General features: G+C 48.6%; 1 protein-coding gene across 1 annotated transcript in view; it reads left to right on the top strand.

Annotated features, from left to right (window-relative positions):
• The window catches only part of Galnt18 (polypeptide N-acetylgalactosaminyltransferase 18), a 310,894-nt gene extending 295,647 nt beyond the window's left edge, over nucleotides 1-15,247 (top strand). The window contains exons 10-11 of the mRNA XM_021193520.2: nucleotides 1,051-1,215; nucleotides 14,819-15,247. Coding sequence (XP_021049179.1) covers nucleotides 1,051-1,215; nucleotides 14,819-14,965 — 312 coding nt within the window. The 3' untranslated portion in view covers nucleotides 14,966-15,247. The remainder of the gene's footprint in view (nucleotides 1-1,050; nucleotides 1,216-14,818) is intronic.
• Nucleotides 15,248-16,565: the final 1,318 nt, after the last annotated feature.

Below are 16,565 nucleotides of genomic sequence, written 5' to 3'. Positions count from 1 at the left end.
CATTAGAGGACTAGATTGGGTCATAATACTTCTCTCTGTCTCCACCAACTTCTTCCTACCCAGGAAGGCTACTCTGTAGTACACTTCACTGAGCTCTCGTGTTCTCTGGCCTCTAGTTGGGTTTTGCTAATAGTCAGTTTGCTAATGAATTGACCAGAGTGGGGGAGAGTGGGGAAAGAGGCAATTTTGTGTCTCTGGCCAAGGCTGCCTTAGACCACTGTGAGACCCCAGTGAGCTTCCCTGGTAGATGGTACTTCACATATTGTGATACACTCATTGCTGGAAGCAGGGCGTGTGCTATATGGCTTTCTGAGACAGATCCCTGAGTTGCTGAGGCCTGCCTCTGCAACTTCATTCCCTCACCTTTCTTCTTTGCTGGACCGCTCAGCATCCCTTCAGTGTAGTAAGTCAGTCATAGCTATGAGTCCTCATTGCAGAGGAGGGTAGGCCTGAGGCTTCCCTAGTAAACCTCAAAGCTAAAAGTACATCTCCTTCACAACACTTGCTAGCCCCTGCTGTGTACAGTCTTAATAGAGAAGGAAATTCTCTGCCTTTTACTTCCCAGCCCCCCCAATGCTGGATGCTCCCCAAAGGCAGGGCTTGAGTCTTTGTGCTTTGTGTCTCCTGGCCAAATGCAGTATCTGGCACAAAATATTTATGAAGGAAGTCAGCGAGTCTGCACATAATTGATTCAAGAGGTACTTCCAAAGCTGTGGGTGGTAAAATCAATTTAAAAGGTTATGGCCAATGTTTTTCAATGCAAGAATAGAATAGAAATGGAGTGTGCCATACAATGAAGGCAAGTTTTATTTCTTGAAAGTTTTGTCTCCACTCTACACGAGGACCAAATGCTTTCCTGGATTAAAAGTTGAAAGGCTTTCTTGCTATCCACCATCCCAGTTGAAAGTCTGCAAGTCACTGGATATAAAAGTCAGGCATCTCTCCTCACCAAGGACTCTTTGCCAGCCAGCCGGTGACAACGGGCACTTAACCCCCGTTTCTCTGGCCATTGACATTTAACCTTTTACCGCTTCTCTCCCCCCCCCCCAGAATGTGTACTACACAAGCAGCCAGCAGATCCATGTGGGTATCCTGAGCCCCACTGTGGATGATGATGACAACCGGTGTCTGGTGGATGTCAACAGCCGGCCACGTCTCATCGAGTGCAGTTACGCCAAGGCCAAGAGGATGAAGCTGCACTGGCAGTTCTCCCAGGTAGAAGTCACTGTAGCTATGAGGCTACTCCTCGGGGCAGTGTCTGGACCGTTTGTAAAGGGCAATCCCCATACAAATGACCATGGGGCTTCCTTTCCCTGGTCACCACAATTTGGAGGCTCACGTTTAACATTTTACCTTTCCTTGGCCACTCTGTCTCTCATTATGGAATAGCATCCCTGAGTTCAAACACCAAGTTTTCAGTAGACTCTGTCCCATGAGCTCCCCATCACTGGAAGTCTGCTGTTAGGGTTAGTTTCTGCCTGTGGATGGGAGTCCTGGCCTTCTAGGAGGCAAGGAGGCTGATTGTTACAGGATGTGAGGGAGCCCATATGGTCCTAGAACTCCAGGGTACCTGGGGACCTGAACAGAGTCAGGAGGGACTGTCAACATCCAGAAGACTTAGTGGCTGAAGCCCATCATTCACACCTTCCAGCCTGTTGTGTCTGCCACAAGGAAGAAGGGTGTTGGCATGGGCGGGGCTGACTTTGATCGAATTGCTGTCCCATGCATGGAGGTGGAGGGTGATGACAATGGGAGCTGTATCATACTCTGAGGATACCAGGTGTCTTTTGTCATCTGGGTATAGGAACTGGGTATTTTCAAGAGTGCCTTCCTCATCTTAAGTGGGTCGTGGAGGTCAGTACTGAACAGCAAGCTCACATCAAGGTCATAGGTTTAAGGGCTAGTTAGAGACTAGGAGTGAGAGCTGGGGCCAGGAAAGTAGGCAGGAAGGTGATTTATAAGGAAGCAAGTGAGTTCATCCCAGGCAGGGAGAGGGTGCATTGGCAGGTCTGGGTGCAGGCCAGGTAGGCCTGCAACGTGTGAAGGATTCAATGAAAAAGAAGCAGGAATGAGAGACTTTATTGGTTCCCATCACGGCGCCCTGCCAACCATTGCCATGCCTCACTTCCAGTATGAGTAGCAGCCAGCCTATGCGCCATGCCCATCATAAAACACTCTGCAATTCCCTTTTCTACTTCTAATCGTGGCATGGCATTGGAAGTGGCCCCCTGGAAGGCTAGGGTTGGGACTGGGGTGTGACATTTGTTCCTTCCTACTTTATACCCTGTTGAAACCCTAGGTTCCCCAGGTATGCCCTGTTGCTGATCTGCACTGTACCTGGTAAGATACTTGTCCCTGTCCCCTGCTAGCCATGTGTCCCTGAGGAACACAGAATGGAGCTTCCTTCCCTCAAGTTCACAGGCAGAAAGAGGCTCAGCATGGTGTGGTTGAGGAAGATTCTGGGGTCTGGGTGTGTGGAAAATACAGCTATGGTTTCCTGTCCCAGGAACAAAGCAAGCTTACAGATTAGGGACAAAAAGTGGAGAAGATATTCCTTGGGGAGTGGGTAGGGCTAACTTTGGTGGGATGAAAACAGACTCATGCCTGAGACTTCAAGGCCTTTGACAGTCATACCACAGTCCATGGAAGCCACTCCTGCTGCATTCTGCTAGGCCTGCTGGGCCCCTAAGTTTGGCTTGGAATGACTCAGGAAGTTAAGAAACGAGTGGGACAGAATTGGTGGCTTTTCAGCTAGGGTACTGGAACACTGCGAGTGTTCCATCTGATAGAGGAAGCAGCATGAGCTAGAAGCTGAGCCATCAAAACCTATGCCAAATCAATACTCTGTGTGGCCCTGGACACAGGGGGGAGTGGCTAGAGCAAGGTCTGGAAGGGACACTGGGCATCATCACAGAGGCTACTAGGAAGTGGAAGGCTGTGCAGCCCCAGGGCACATTGAAGTCTAGGCTTTCAAAGCCCCCTCTGGTGGAGACTGGGGAGCTGGGTTAGAAGTTTCAAGACAGGAAGAGACAGGACAGAGAGGTAACAGGAGACTGAAATTCCGTTTGAAACAGATGTTCTAACCTCTTTCCGCACCAGGACCTCGGGGCCCTCGGGATCCCGGCCTACCTCGAGACCACTACCCAGGCAGCATCTGAGACTGACCCAAGGGTCTCAGACTTTAATCCTTGGGTTCATTGTGTTTACGGGTGTGGCTGAGCCCCAGTGTAGGTGAGCCTCCCTGAAGGCGTGGAGTTAGTTGCCTTTGGGCCATCTTGCCATCACCTATAGGAGTCACAGGCCAGCAGAAAGGTGTAGGGGACTTGGCATGACCCAAATGTGACTATTGTTGTTTCACCTAATCTCCCAGATCCCTTTTCAGGCTTTGAAAAGCAACTCTGGAAACAGCAGGTTGACAGCTCTGTCAGTCTGTCTGTAAACCTCAACCTCAAGACAAAACTATCTCCCAGTGAGCTCTCTCCTTCCTCCACTTCAGAATGTAGTCTTGAACAGGTAGCCCCACAGGACTCCTACCTGAATGCACTCATTGACCAGCCAAGCAGACAGCGCTGCTTTGTAGCGCTCTGGAAGGGAGGTAGGCAGTGTCCTCCACTTCAGCACATGTCTAATTAAAACTCCCTAGGTGCTCTGGCAACCACATCTCCGATCCCTCAACCAAATGGAACTGTTTGGAAGGAATATCTCTAAATTCTTAGTTTGCAAATCCAGCACAGCCCCTTCTCATTCACTATTCAATAATGACTAGATGTGCAACTTCTATTTGATATACAATGATCGATATTTAGCAGGAGACCTGGAATCCACTGCTCATTGACAAAGGCTTACTGCTCACAAGGCCAAAGAAAGCCTGGAGCCTCTTAAATGATTAAGGTCCTGTGCTTAAGCTTGGGAGATAGCTCAGTCAGTAAACCACTTGCCTTGCAAGCACGAAGACCTAAGTTCGATACTCAGTACAACATAAAAACAAACAAGCAAATGAGTGTGAGAGTGTAGGCTTGTACTCCCAGAGCTGGGAGACTAGCCAGCCTAGCTGAATCAGTGGGCATCAGGGTCACTTAGAGGCCCTATACTAGGACATGCACACACATACATCATCTTGTGCTCAGGCTAATTTTCTTGTAACATATTTTAATCTTTGCAAATTATGCAGTGACCCGACCAACTAGAATGTTCTGCTGCAGAAGCAGAGCAGGAAGGAGATTTCTCGGGGTGCATTTGGAATCACTTTTCTGGTTTCAACGTATGCATTATTTACTCTCCTGAGGACCACATTTAAACTTCACAGACACCCTGAATTAATTTAAAAATAAATCAGTGGTAATCTCTTAGGTTTTACACACACACACACACACACACACACACACATTTGCATATCTCTGTTCCATCTCATACCTTGCTTTTCTGTTTAACAAATAGTTTGTGCCCACTCTAACCCCATTCTGAATTTCCAATGCTTCTGGCTGAACTGAGACGCTGACATTCTGAAACCACATTCGATGAAAACATCTCCTGGCAACGCTGATGTACAGGGCTCTGATGAGCAATTTTCTGATGATGAACATTCTTTCTTTCAGTCGTTCATCAAACATTTATTGAGCACAGGGGTTTGGCGGGGGGATGCAGACGTGAATCAGACATGGCCTCCGCCCTGGAGGAGCTTGTGGGCGTGTAAACACACAACAAAACAGGCTGATGAGAGCAGAAACTGAGGGCTGAACAGAGCTCTGGAAGCCCAGGGTGACTGGCTCCACGTGCAGAACACAAGAGTGGGCAAATGTGTGTGATTTGTTTGATCTGGCTGTTGAAAACTTATAGAAATAGTTCCTAGATGTCAGAGGGAAGAGTGCTCCCCAAACAAAAGCCCCACCTAGGCAAAGACACAAAAAAACCAAGCATCCTTTCAGAAGATCTATCTATTGTGTGGTGTGGGTAGAGTTTAGAGTGTGATGGAGTAGGTGCACTGTGTGTGTGTATGTGTGTCTGTGTGTGTCTCTGTGTGTGTGTGTGTGTGTATGTGTGTGTGTGTCACACCCTAGTTTAGATTTTACCAAGCAAAAGGAGGGTCTAGGGAACCTATTAAGGTGTGGCAGTTAATTTCCATTACTATAGCGAGAAAGAATTGTTGGATTCACAGTTCTAGGTCAACTCAGCTCTATTGATGGCCTCCTGAAGGGTGTGGCATCACCATAGCTAGAGATGGGAACTCACAATAAAATGGAGCTCAGCTACCTTTGGTAACAACGTGTTTTCATGAGAACCAACACATGGTCCAACAACTAAGGACCTCCAGATAGGCCCCACCTCTAAAAGTCCTCACCACTGCAACACTACCATGGCCAGGACACAGATGTCACTGCAAGAAGACAAACCTTGTCCAAACCATAGTAGAATCCCTGGTGAGATCAGGAAGATAGCCATGGCAGCTCGGTGGAGCAGAAGAGAAGAGGCTAGAGGTAGGGGTTAGGTAAAGAGGAGGCTGTTCCATCATCCTCAGGATAGCTGGGAGGATTTGGTAGCCATGGAGAGAGATGTTGGGAGGACTTTGTGAGACATATCAGTGTTCCGTTGGTCACAGTGATGATTTAGTGATAGTGGCTGGGCAGGAGTCAGTGTGGGATATATTAATAATTCATAATGACCCCTAGATCTGGATTTGAAGAACAGTTGGTAAGGTGCCTCCTCTCCAAATAGCCATCACTTCCATCCACACACTGAAACCTCCTTAACATGGAAAATAGTAGGTGTTTGTTGCTTTCTATGCATTTTCTAACTCCTAATCCCCAGGCCCATTAAAGATATCCCCAAACTGCCTATCCCCTGGTATTATAAATTCCTATCAATTAAGTGTACAGCTTTCAGTCTTCTGAGAGTTCCCTTCGGCTTAGGATTTGAAGGACATTCTAAAACCCTGGGGTAGAGAGTTAGTGATAGAGGTGTTTTGGTGACCTATGGACCAGGAAAAGAAGGAAGAAGCAGATACTATGTCACCAGGACATCGGAAGAGCAAAGAATGGTCTGCCAAGGCCACCCGACCCTGACCCTCTCTGTGGCTTTCTGATAGTTAACCCAATGCTAGAGTCATCTCTATGAGACATTGCCAGGACATCCCAAGAAGGCTACTGTGACGTGTGTCCTCTAAGTCCCAGCTTCCCCACCACCCTCATGTGCTTGTGAGTGGCAGTGAAAGGGACAGGCATACTGAAGACCAGAAAGATAGCAAGCAGCTCTGAGCTCCTCATGAGTCTCAAGGACTGGCCGGTGTGGAGAGGAGCAGGTTTCTCCCATGGAGCTCTGCAGATCAGAGAGGCAAATAGCAAGAACCAGGGTCGGAGTTGTCCAGGAGGTTGGCGGATCCCAAGGGACCAGGCATTGGGATCCACAGAAGTTGAACTGGATGGTTTCCACACCTTCCCAGACCTGAAGCTCTGCTGAGCTAAGCTACTGAAGTTAGACTGGAGACCTCGAGCTTTGTGTGCCATCTCCAAGTCCCACTGGGCCAGCCCAAAGCAAAACACTGCACACCAAGAATAAGCCAAGCTTATTCTAAAGACAAACAAAACCTTACTTTCATTGGCCTTATTTACTCTCCTTAGAAACATGCAAACACATTCTATATGTGTGTGTGTGTGCCTGTGTGTGTGTGTGTGTGTGTGTCTGTGTGTGTGCGTGTGTGTGTGTGTGTGTGTGTGTGTGTGTGTGTTGAGAGTGAGAGAGAGAGAGAGATTCTTCCTATAACCAGATTTGTGACTAGTGTGGAAGAAATCTTTTCTATTAAAGATGTTCATATTCCACAGAGTGGAGTGCAAATTGGTTTGAATATGTTTTGAAAGAGGAAATTTTGTCACGCTCTTTAGCTTGTACTTTATGCTAGCCAACTCCAACTATCATTTCTTCGTGGAAGTATTGATTCGACTGAGAATCCGAGGTTACATGGAGGAAGGCCCACTTCCCAGCCCTGACTTGCTTCATTCTTGGAAGGAATGTCAATAAAAGCAAAGGTGTCGGTTGGTACCAAGAAAGAGGAGTTTTGGGGAGTACGAGAAGATGTCTGGGGAGAGCCCAGAGCCTAGCTTGCCTATTAAGGTTGGTTCTGCCTTCTGGGATCTAATATGATGACCTGAAATGAGACAAACATTCTCCTGTAAAAACAGAAGCTATCTGCAGGCGCATTTCCCAGAGGCACGTCTAACCTTGCCCGAGCGTCCTCCACGCAGGCAAGGAGGACGCCCTGGACTTTCCCCAGCTCAGCCCCAAGCACTGTCAGCACATCCAGCCTTGAGCAGCTTTTGTGCTGAAAAGAAAGGGTTATCATCGGGTGTTTCATTGTGTCTCTGGGATAAAGTAGCTTTTCATTTCCAGGTCATAGGAAAGGGTGAGAGTGGGACTGTCCAGTTCCCAGCGACTGACAACGCTTTGTTTAGAGCCTGTTTTCTCAGTTATTTTTAAAATTAGAGCAATCAGCATTTTCTTCTTCCTTCTCTTCCTGCAGCGATGAGGGCCAGGGGCAGATGTGATTGCTCAGCTCCCCAGAACTGCATGGGATTTTAAAAAGAATCAAATATTTATATAGTGTTTATAGCATGCCAGGCACTATACTAACCTTTTATAAGTACGACTTTGAAACCATGGCAGGCTATGAGGCACCTGCAGAGATGAGGAAACTGAGGTACAGACAGGTTAAGTGATTGTTAGAAGCCAGGCACAGAGACGCTGTCTTAAGAGTCCATACACTGGGATGGCTCTGTCTTTGTCTAGAAAAACCTGTAAGTGGGGATTTGAGGCTGGGGCCTCCCTGCTAGGTCAAGCCTGTGTGAATGAACAGAATCACAGCCATCCTGGCCAGCTCTCCAGCCACTTGTATCTTCTGGCCCTTTTGTACCTGTCCTCGCTTACTTGTTGTTGCAAATACCCATCTTCAGTCAGTGGCCTCACACAGCAAGTCCCAGGCAGAATCCCACTTAGGCTTGGGTGAGCCCCTTGGAGGAAGAAAACACGGAAGTGCATATTGAACACAGTACGTGTTGAATATTCATACTACATAAAGAACACTTTACTCTACAAAACACCTAATCTTGGGGTTTCTGTAACTAGGCCTAATGTCCTGCCCAAGCTTTGAAGTATTTGATTACCAATCATTAAGTTCTTAACCCAGAAACTCCTCAACTCACTGAGCTTAAAGCCCTGGACTCACAGGGCTGCTTGCCTTTTGGAATATTCATTAGCAAGGAAGGTGGAATAGGAGCTCCCAGGGAAGCAGAAGTCTGAGAATCCAGGATTTAGGATCTGATACACACAACTTCAGATGTGCGTCCCACTATAAGAAAAGCCTGCCCAGGCAGCCCGGAAGCTCTGAGGGCAAGCCAGGCCTTTCCTAAACAGGGTGACATATGCTGTTGATCCTTGCAAGCTGGACCCATACCAGAACTGCCATTAGGACAGAACTTGGGACATTCTCAGGCCATCTCTGAGACCTACCGAATCTGAAAGCAAGGTAGTGGTTGAGTTTCCTGAGCACTCTTGTGATCCTCCTCTCCAGTGGACGACCCCTGGGCTTCAACCCTGATCCCAACACTCGCTAGCCAGGAGATTCTAAGCCAGCTCTCAGTCTCAATATCCAATTTTATGAAATTAAAAAAAAAATCCTCAGCTCTACCTCTCAGAGCTACAGTAAGGAAGACACCCCAGCAAGCACCTCCCAAGTGGGCCAAGGATAGTTTAATGCTATCTGACCCACACCTAGCCACCATCTGACATCCCCGTGGGGAAACTATGGTAGAGAGGTCTGTGCCTTAGGGTTGCATGGATGATGACTTCCACGTGTCCCAGCAGCCATAGTCCTCTGTGCTAAGATCTTGAGTGGTCCAAGATGGTGAGTGAGATGATAGACAGAAGCCCAGAATGGCTCAGCCATTCCTCAGGTCACGTGGTCACTCCCTAGGTCACATGACCAAGGCCTGAGAAAGAGTCATTTCTTCCTTATTTCTGCTTGGGACCTTTGTAGTCACTCCTTTAGAGAGAGCCAAAAGGAAAACTGAAACAAGGGCAGGGACTGGCTCTAGGAACAGTTATTAGTATTCTTCGTCCTATACATTCAACTTCCGCTTTGGTTTTTAATGGCTTCTTCCATATTTAATTTGGTTTCCATTCCAATTAAGCCCTCTGTGTGCTGCGGCTTCTCTCCTGCCAGGTTTAATTGCCCTTATTTAAATTCTTTAATTAAAAGTATTGTGTGTTTGTAGATCCTGTAGTTGTAAGTATTACACAAATAATTTTGATGACTGGACTGGTAAACCAAACAAGCAGCAGGGCCCTACATGGAGAGAGAAAGACTCAGATCTCAGCATCCAGCCCCAGCCCCAGAGCCAAGAAACCAGGCCAGAGCTGCAGGCTAAGCCCCCCCCCATACACACACCCCAGGATTAGAACAAGAGTCAGCTAGCACTTGTCCCAGCATCCTTCCTTCCTTCCCACTTAGCCCAGTCCAGAACCCAGAGTGGCCTGCTTAGCATGTAGATCAGACCTAGGAAGTATTAGCTCTGCCTCTCAGATCAAAGCCAGAGTTCAGAGGCCCTGCCCTCACTCCTGCACCTCATCCCTTCCCTTTTACCAATGCTTCCTCTGCCTTTGCATAAACGCACCCCAAAAATTCCCTGAGCCTCACCTGAAGCCCATTCTTGCCTTTGGAGCTTTTCATTAGGATCCTGGACCTGCCCCTGGACAGCCATCTCTCTCCCGCCATGCTTCGGCTCAGTCTCACCTTTAGTAGAGGACCTCCTGACCACCTCTTTCACCTGGCAGTCTTCTCCTGCCCTAGCTTGCCCGAGCCTCCTGCTGAGCCCCATGATTTGGGGCATAGCCTCATCAGCTCCTCTTCTTGCCGGAATCTGCTGCCAACTCTCCCTCAAGAGCACAGTTGCCACAAGAACAAAAAAGCCTTCACTTTCTCTGCCATGCATACATTGCAGCAGCTGGGAAGTGTGCATGACCCTCTCGGTAGATGCTCATTAAATATTTGGCAGTGGCTGGAAGGATGTATGAATAACAATCCCTTTAGAGAAGCCTCAAAGGGAACAGACCAAACCTCCTCGAATTCACTGAGACATCTTCCTCTATCCCAGCACTGAGTACCGCCAGCGCCTTCAGTCTAGCTACTGCCTCAGAGATAGGCATGATGTGTGTGTGTGTGGGTGGTGATAGGGTTTTCTGGGTACTTATCTAGCGGAGAACAAGGAATGGGGAAGGTTCCCTGGGGTCCCAACTGCCCTCTATGTGGAATCTTGGGAAAATCTCCCAGCCTCTCAGGACCTCAGCCTCCAGTTCTACAGAATGAGGGCTCCTACTATCTCCCGCTCTGGGAGGTGGGGGGTGCTGTAAGAAACTCATGAGATTGTTCAGGGAACACAAGAGGAAAGGTACTAGGAAAATGGCAAATAACTTTAGTTGCAGTGCAGAATCTACAGATCAAGACACAGACAGGAACAACGCCAGGCTGCTTCCTAGGGCGAGGAAGCTATAAGGAGGAGTCGGAGCTTATTTGCAAGTCTGGTGAGTGGTAGGAAAATGGCTGCCATTTGCAATGCCCAAGGCTGGTGCTATAGCTCTACTACCAAAGATGGTCTGGCTGTATCCCATCCTCCAAGCGTGGTTCCTGGAAGCATTGGGGGCAGCTCACTTTGTTCACAGAGCTCTTTCTGCTGAGGAGAGATCTCCTGGCCTCATACACAGCGAATCAAGCAGTCAAGTGGTGTCCCCTCTACCCACCCCATTCCTGACTTGAACCACTTCTTCCACACCTTTCTGGAAGGCCACCTTGGCTACTTCTACCCCATGACCACATGTGGGATGTCTGCGGGGTGCTGAGCGCATGGGTTGGGTTGGGGCAGGTCAGGGCCTGGGAAATGTCAGCCTTACATCTCTGTTACATCTCTGATGGAGACTCTTCTACTTCTTCCGCACTCTCCTGCCTTGAGCAGGTGCCCAAGGAAGGCCTGAATGGCAGGAGTGGCTGTCGGGAAAGGAGGGGCTACAGTTGTCTCTCTTCCACAATGTTTTCCAAGCTCTGGGGGCCTGGGAGATGTGAAGCAGCCCAGCCCCACTGTTGGCAGGACCTGCTTTTGACCCCGGAGATGTGCTTAGAAGCCAAAGTCTGCAACATAATGGATGGAGCTTGGTCCAACCCCATTTCCATGACCCCTCTTCCATGCTGGTGCCCTGAACACCCTCATGTGTGTGTGTTGTATTACAGCTGAGAAACAGGTCTCCCATCAGCCCATCTGCTCAACCTCCCAAGAGTCATTCCTTAACCCTACAGACAAGTAAAGGGGGAAGGGGTGGCGGAGGGAGGCTTGCCCAAGTCTCTACAGTAGAAGCAGGGCAGAACTGAGAAGCAAAATTGAACTCAGGGTCAGTGCTCTCCAGTCTCTGCCTCAGGGCCTAAAATGAGGCAGACCTTGGACTTAGAGAGCTGGGCTGGTCCTAACTCCCTACCTGAGCTCTGTTCCTACCTTCAGGGGCAGGACAGACAGCCTGTCTGGTGAGGTGAAGAGACGAGGGCAACCAACCACAGTACCACTTTTGAACCATGAACCAATAATAGGACTCAGCTTAACGTGGGACAACAGATATACTCAGGTTTGGGGGCCACAAGATTTACACAGATGCTATGGGAACTGGGGCAGGCAGAACAGTGAGCTGGCCTTGCTTGGAGCAAGTGTTACTGGATGCTTTTGGATCCCCAAAGTCCAGCCTTTGAAGGGCAGGATGGTGACTTAAGGGAGATGACAAGTTCAACGAGGACAGTTTGACGTGTCCTCTTTGGCTGTTCCAGCATAGGACAGGAGCAAGGTGTGACCACCAAAGTGCCAATTCTGGGCCATGTTGAAGAAGCCTAATGTCCAGGGTAAGGCAGGCCTGACCTCATTCTGATCAGCGAAAGCTAACTGGAGCTTATTCAAGTGGAGAACTAACGCAAGGTTGCACAAGGCACTAGAAAAGGGGACTGTGGAACATCGTGGAAGGGAAAAATGTGAAAAAGAGCAGCCCCCAGTAAAATCCTGAGGGAAACGGGAAATGGAGTGGCCCCTATAGATGCTCTGAGCAAGAGTTAGTCCATGGGAAGGGGATGCTCTGAGGAAGGTGGCTGTGAGGAAAAGCTCTTACTGGGGAGGGGATATTCTTCCTGCCTGGAGGTGTCAGGCACAGTGGAAAGGCCTATGGCGCTGTGGCTGAGTACAGAGGCCATTCAGTCTGCAAGTAACAGAGAGGTCTGGTCTGTAGAGTGTCCTGAAACCTGGGGTCTGTGAGGGGGGATTTGGAGACCAATCCTTCCTCTGGCCTCAGAGCCTGTACCTGTGCTGCAAGAGGAACACAATGCCCCCCACCCCCTTGCTTCTGTTGTTTCTCTGCTCTTGAGATAACGAGTTATAGTTCTCCCCAGCTGAAGGCCTGTGTGTAGGGTAGATGCAGGGGGAGGGGCTCATGCTAGTCACCCGTATGCTCAGAACATGGCTTGCGTGATCTTCTGGGCTGTCACCTACACAACAGGAATGGTGAATCCATACCCCTCCTGCGCATTTGCATGCCCACACCCTACACTCTGTACCCCCAGCTCCCCATTCCCTGCCTCCTTTACCTGATCTATAAAGTGTTTTCTAGGGGAGCTAGAATTTTCATTTAGTAGTTGTTTCTCTTACAGATTTATTTATGTTTATTTTGCATGTGTTAAGTGTTTTGCCTGCATGTATGTGTGCCATATGCAAGCATGGTGCTTGCAGGCCAGGAAATGGCATCTGATCCCTTAGAGCTGAAGTCACATACATCTGTGACCTTCCCTGTGGGGCTGGGGATGGAACCCACATACTCTGGAAAATTAGCTCTTAACTGCCAAACTACCTTCCCAGCCACTTAACTTTTTTTTTCTCTAACTGAAAGTTAACTCATGTATAGAAAAGCATACAAAAATTCATGATCAACTCAATAATTCAAAGCAAAACTAACACCCGGGTCAGGAAATAGCATGGTACCATCCATACCCAGAATGCCCCTTTATCTCCTACAGTCTTTATCCCAATAGGTGACTACCATCCGACTTTAACATCTGTTTTACTTGACCTGGTGGGAAGTGGATCAGACAATTATATTTATTCCTTTGTCTGGCTTCTTTAGTTCAACATTGTACTTGTGACTGCTTTTCATTGCCATATAGTATTCCACTATATAAATAGACTGTGAGTTATTTATCCATCTATTCTTGATGGAGGTTTGGGCTGTTCCCACTTTGGAGCATTTATATCATGTTTCCAAATGCCTTCATGTATGTGTCTTTCATGCACACATTCCAATTTGATATCAGACCAGGCATGGAATTGTCATTTCATGGAGTACACATGTTCAACTATAATAGATATGAACCATTTTCCAGGTAGACCTGAGAAGTATGTCTTTCTTTGTGTTCTCTGGAGACGCTGACAGTTGGTTGCCATGGGGATGGTTGTGGCCACCTTAGAATAAGCTCCTTACTGGAGAGGCTTGCTCTCTCTCCTTCACACAGTGTACTTCCTGGCGTGAGCTGGAGACGGTACGGGATAAAAAACAAAACAAAACACCAAGCCAGCTGGGTACCCTGGAGGAGATGGCTGGACTCCTGGGTAGGAGGCAGACAGGATCTGGGCTGTGAGGTGTGGCTATGGCTCAACCTGCCACAGAACTCTATAGAGGAGGCCAGAAACCTGGAAGAAGCTGGGGTACGGTACAGGGAGGAGACTGGAGAGATAAACAGCCCTGAGCCTTTAGCACTTGGGTGTTTCTGAGGCTGAGCATGCATGTCAACATGTCCCCAATCATTAGGATTGTGAAGAAGTCAGATGACAGGGACCTAAGCCATGATGGAAGAGGGATTTGGGATAGTCCAAGGCACAGGGGAAGTAGATTTGACAGTCCCTAGTACCTGACTGGGTGAGGAGGAGTCAGATGAGTGTGGGAAATTGCTTGAGTTTCCCACACAAACACCTGGTTACTGCCAAGATGGGGAACATGGGGTAAGTGGGTTTTTTGTTCTAGGTGAGTGAGCAGATCATGATCGCTCAAGCAACTCTGACTGCTTAAAACCCAAGTCCAGCTGAGCACAACTGAGGTGATGACAGATCCTAAGACATCCCAGGCTTTCAGCAAGCTCAGAGCCAGTAGTCCCTGAGTATCTCGCTGGGCTGTATATAAATGCTTTTGAGAACCACTTCCTTCAGAGGCTTTTGGACATAAGCTGAGTATTTGTGGTTCCGAAACCTTCCAGAATATCAGTTGTATGAGGGAACCCATGTGTGCTCAGGACTTGAGAGCCAAGGACATGAGTTTTCTTAGATCATCACTCACAACCTTCATGGTTTGGGAGGGCCTTAGGAGCAAGGCCTGGCCTAGCACCTCCCTAGGCTGGGAAGTGCTCAGGTGCAGGTTGATCATGGAGAGGCCAGGCCCTAAGAATGAGGTTTCTGCGAGCAGGAGCCAGCCCCTTGACTAGGAGCTAGCTCTAGGAGCCAAGCAGTGTGCCACAGCTCCATATGGTAGACAGAAGTTTGTAGCTCGACCTCTACAAAGAACTAGGGTCTTATGGGGCAACTGAAGCATACTTCTAAGCTCGAAAACTACACAGGAGCTGAGGGAATCTGTGGCCATGGGAATGCTAGTTCCCAAGCCATCTGAATTGACCAAGCTACTCCCCAAGCACAGGACTCTTTGGATCCACCTGGTTACCTCTATGGCCTCTGATGCGCGCGCGCTCTCTCTCTCTGTGTCTGGCTCCTAGGGAGGCTCCATCCAGAACCGCAAGTCAAAGCGTTGCCTGGAGCTGCAAGAGAACAGTGACACGGAGTTTGGTTTCCAGCTGGTGCTGCAGAAGTGCTCGGGACAACACTGGACTATCACCAATGTCCTGAGAAGCCTGGTGTCCTGACCCTCCACAGGCACCACCAGCCACTGCTTTGCTACTGTGTAGCATCAGCTGCAATGCCGCCTGCCGTCACGTGGGGCTGCCCGGAGTCTGAGAGGGGGAGCTAAGTGGGTGGCCTCCCCCCACAAAAGAGCTTTTTATTTCCTATTCAATTTTCATGGAGTTTATAGAGAGACGCAGAGAGGTGGGTGAGGGTATAATATCCTGAACTATTTTACAACTGTAAATAGGGGACAAATGGAAAATATTTATAACTGGCAATAAAATATTATTGATTAAGAAAAGTCTTCAGAGTCATTTGGTGCCCTGGCTCCTCTGAAGTTGGAGTCTGGTAGCTTAACATGTGTCTTCAATGCTCTTTCTTCTTCACGTTCTTGAGAAAAATAACTTTAAACCCCTGCAGATTATGAAACTTGATGAACTTCATAAAGACTCTATTAGGTAAGGACAGTGTCTGTGGCGCTGAGGTCAGGATCTTAATGGGTCTCTGAGCACAGTGCTATCCATAAGGCACGTGCCAGGTGCCACTCAGAGTGGGGCCCTGGACCCTCAGGCTCCCACGCTGAAGGCACGTCCTCCCCTGCTTCTTCCGTGTGAGCTGGTGCCTGGGACAGGCTTTGCCTCAGAAGACGTTACTTGAGTCCTAAGTGTCATCCACTGACAGATTCTAATCTACACCACCTTCTCCTGAAGTCACCAAGTCTCCTCTCCAGGCTCTCCACTGCCCTTCCCCCCAAGCCACTTGCTTGCCTGTATCCAGTCCTGAGGCCTATTTGGCTCCCTCCTTGAATTACAAAGCAATGACTTCTTGTGGTCTCTGTAACACAGTGCCATACTCTGAAGTGGCTTAACAGAAAAGTAGCACTTTACTGTCCTAAAGTCTGGGAGTTCAAAATGAAGGCTGAAAGGGAATCTGTTCTGTGCCTCTCTCCCAGCTTCTGGAGGCTCAGGTAAGTGCTCGTTGGCAAGTAGATGCCTCTCTTCTCTCTGCCTTCACATTATCTACCTTGTACATGCCTGTCTCTCGAGCCTAACTTTCCCATCTTTATTAGGATGCCAGCCCTCTATTGATGGAGAGGGAGCAATTTAAATTGTAAATTTGATGAACTTAATAAAGACTCTATTACCTAATAAGGTCAGGTTCTGTGGTACTGAGATAAGGATCTTAACGGGTCTCTGAACACAGTGCTATCCATAAGGCATGGCTCAACTAATCACGGCTCCATGTCAGCCTTACTGGGCTCAGCCTGGGAGACCAGAAGTCCCTAGAGTGGAGCATCTTCCTTGGAGTTTGTTTGTAAAGTTCCATTCCCTCAAATAGCATCCTTCTAGCTGCTCCTGACTCAGTCCAAAGAGCCTGCCTCTGCTTGGGGACTCCTGTTTTTAGTTCAAGGGACCTCTCCATTCACACCACCTCTAATTCTCTAGTCCTAAGGCTCAGGCCCTTCCAGACTGGGGTCCACCCACATTCATCCCACCTCCTTCTCCTCTTACCTGGCCCTCTTCTCCAGAGGCTCCCATTCTAAGCAGTGACCTATTTAGAGTCAGTAATTCGTAGAAGCTTGAGTAGGAAACCCACTGTCCTGAATGCTTCCAGGGGTGA

This window comes from Mus pahari, chromosome 1, assembly GCF_900095145.1.
Source record: "Mus pahari chromosome 1, PAHARI_EIJ_v1.1, whole genome shotgun sequence".
NCBI lineage: Eukaryota > Metazoa > Chordata > Mammalia > Rodentia > Muridae > Mus > Mus pahari.
The sequence above is the reverse complement of the archived record's forward strand: the minus strand, read 5'-3'. Positions and strand labels throughout refer to the sequence as shown.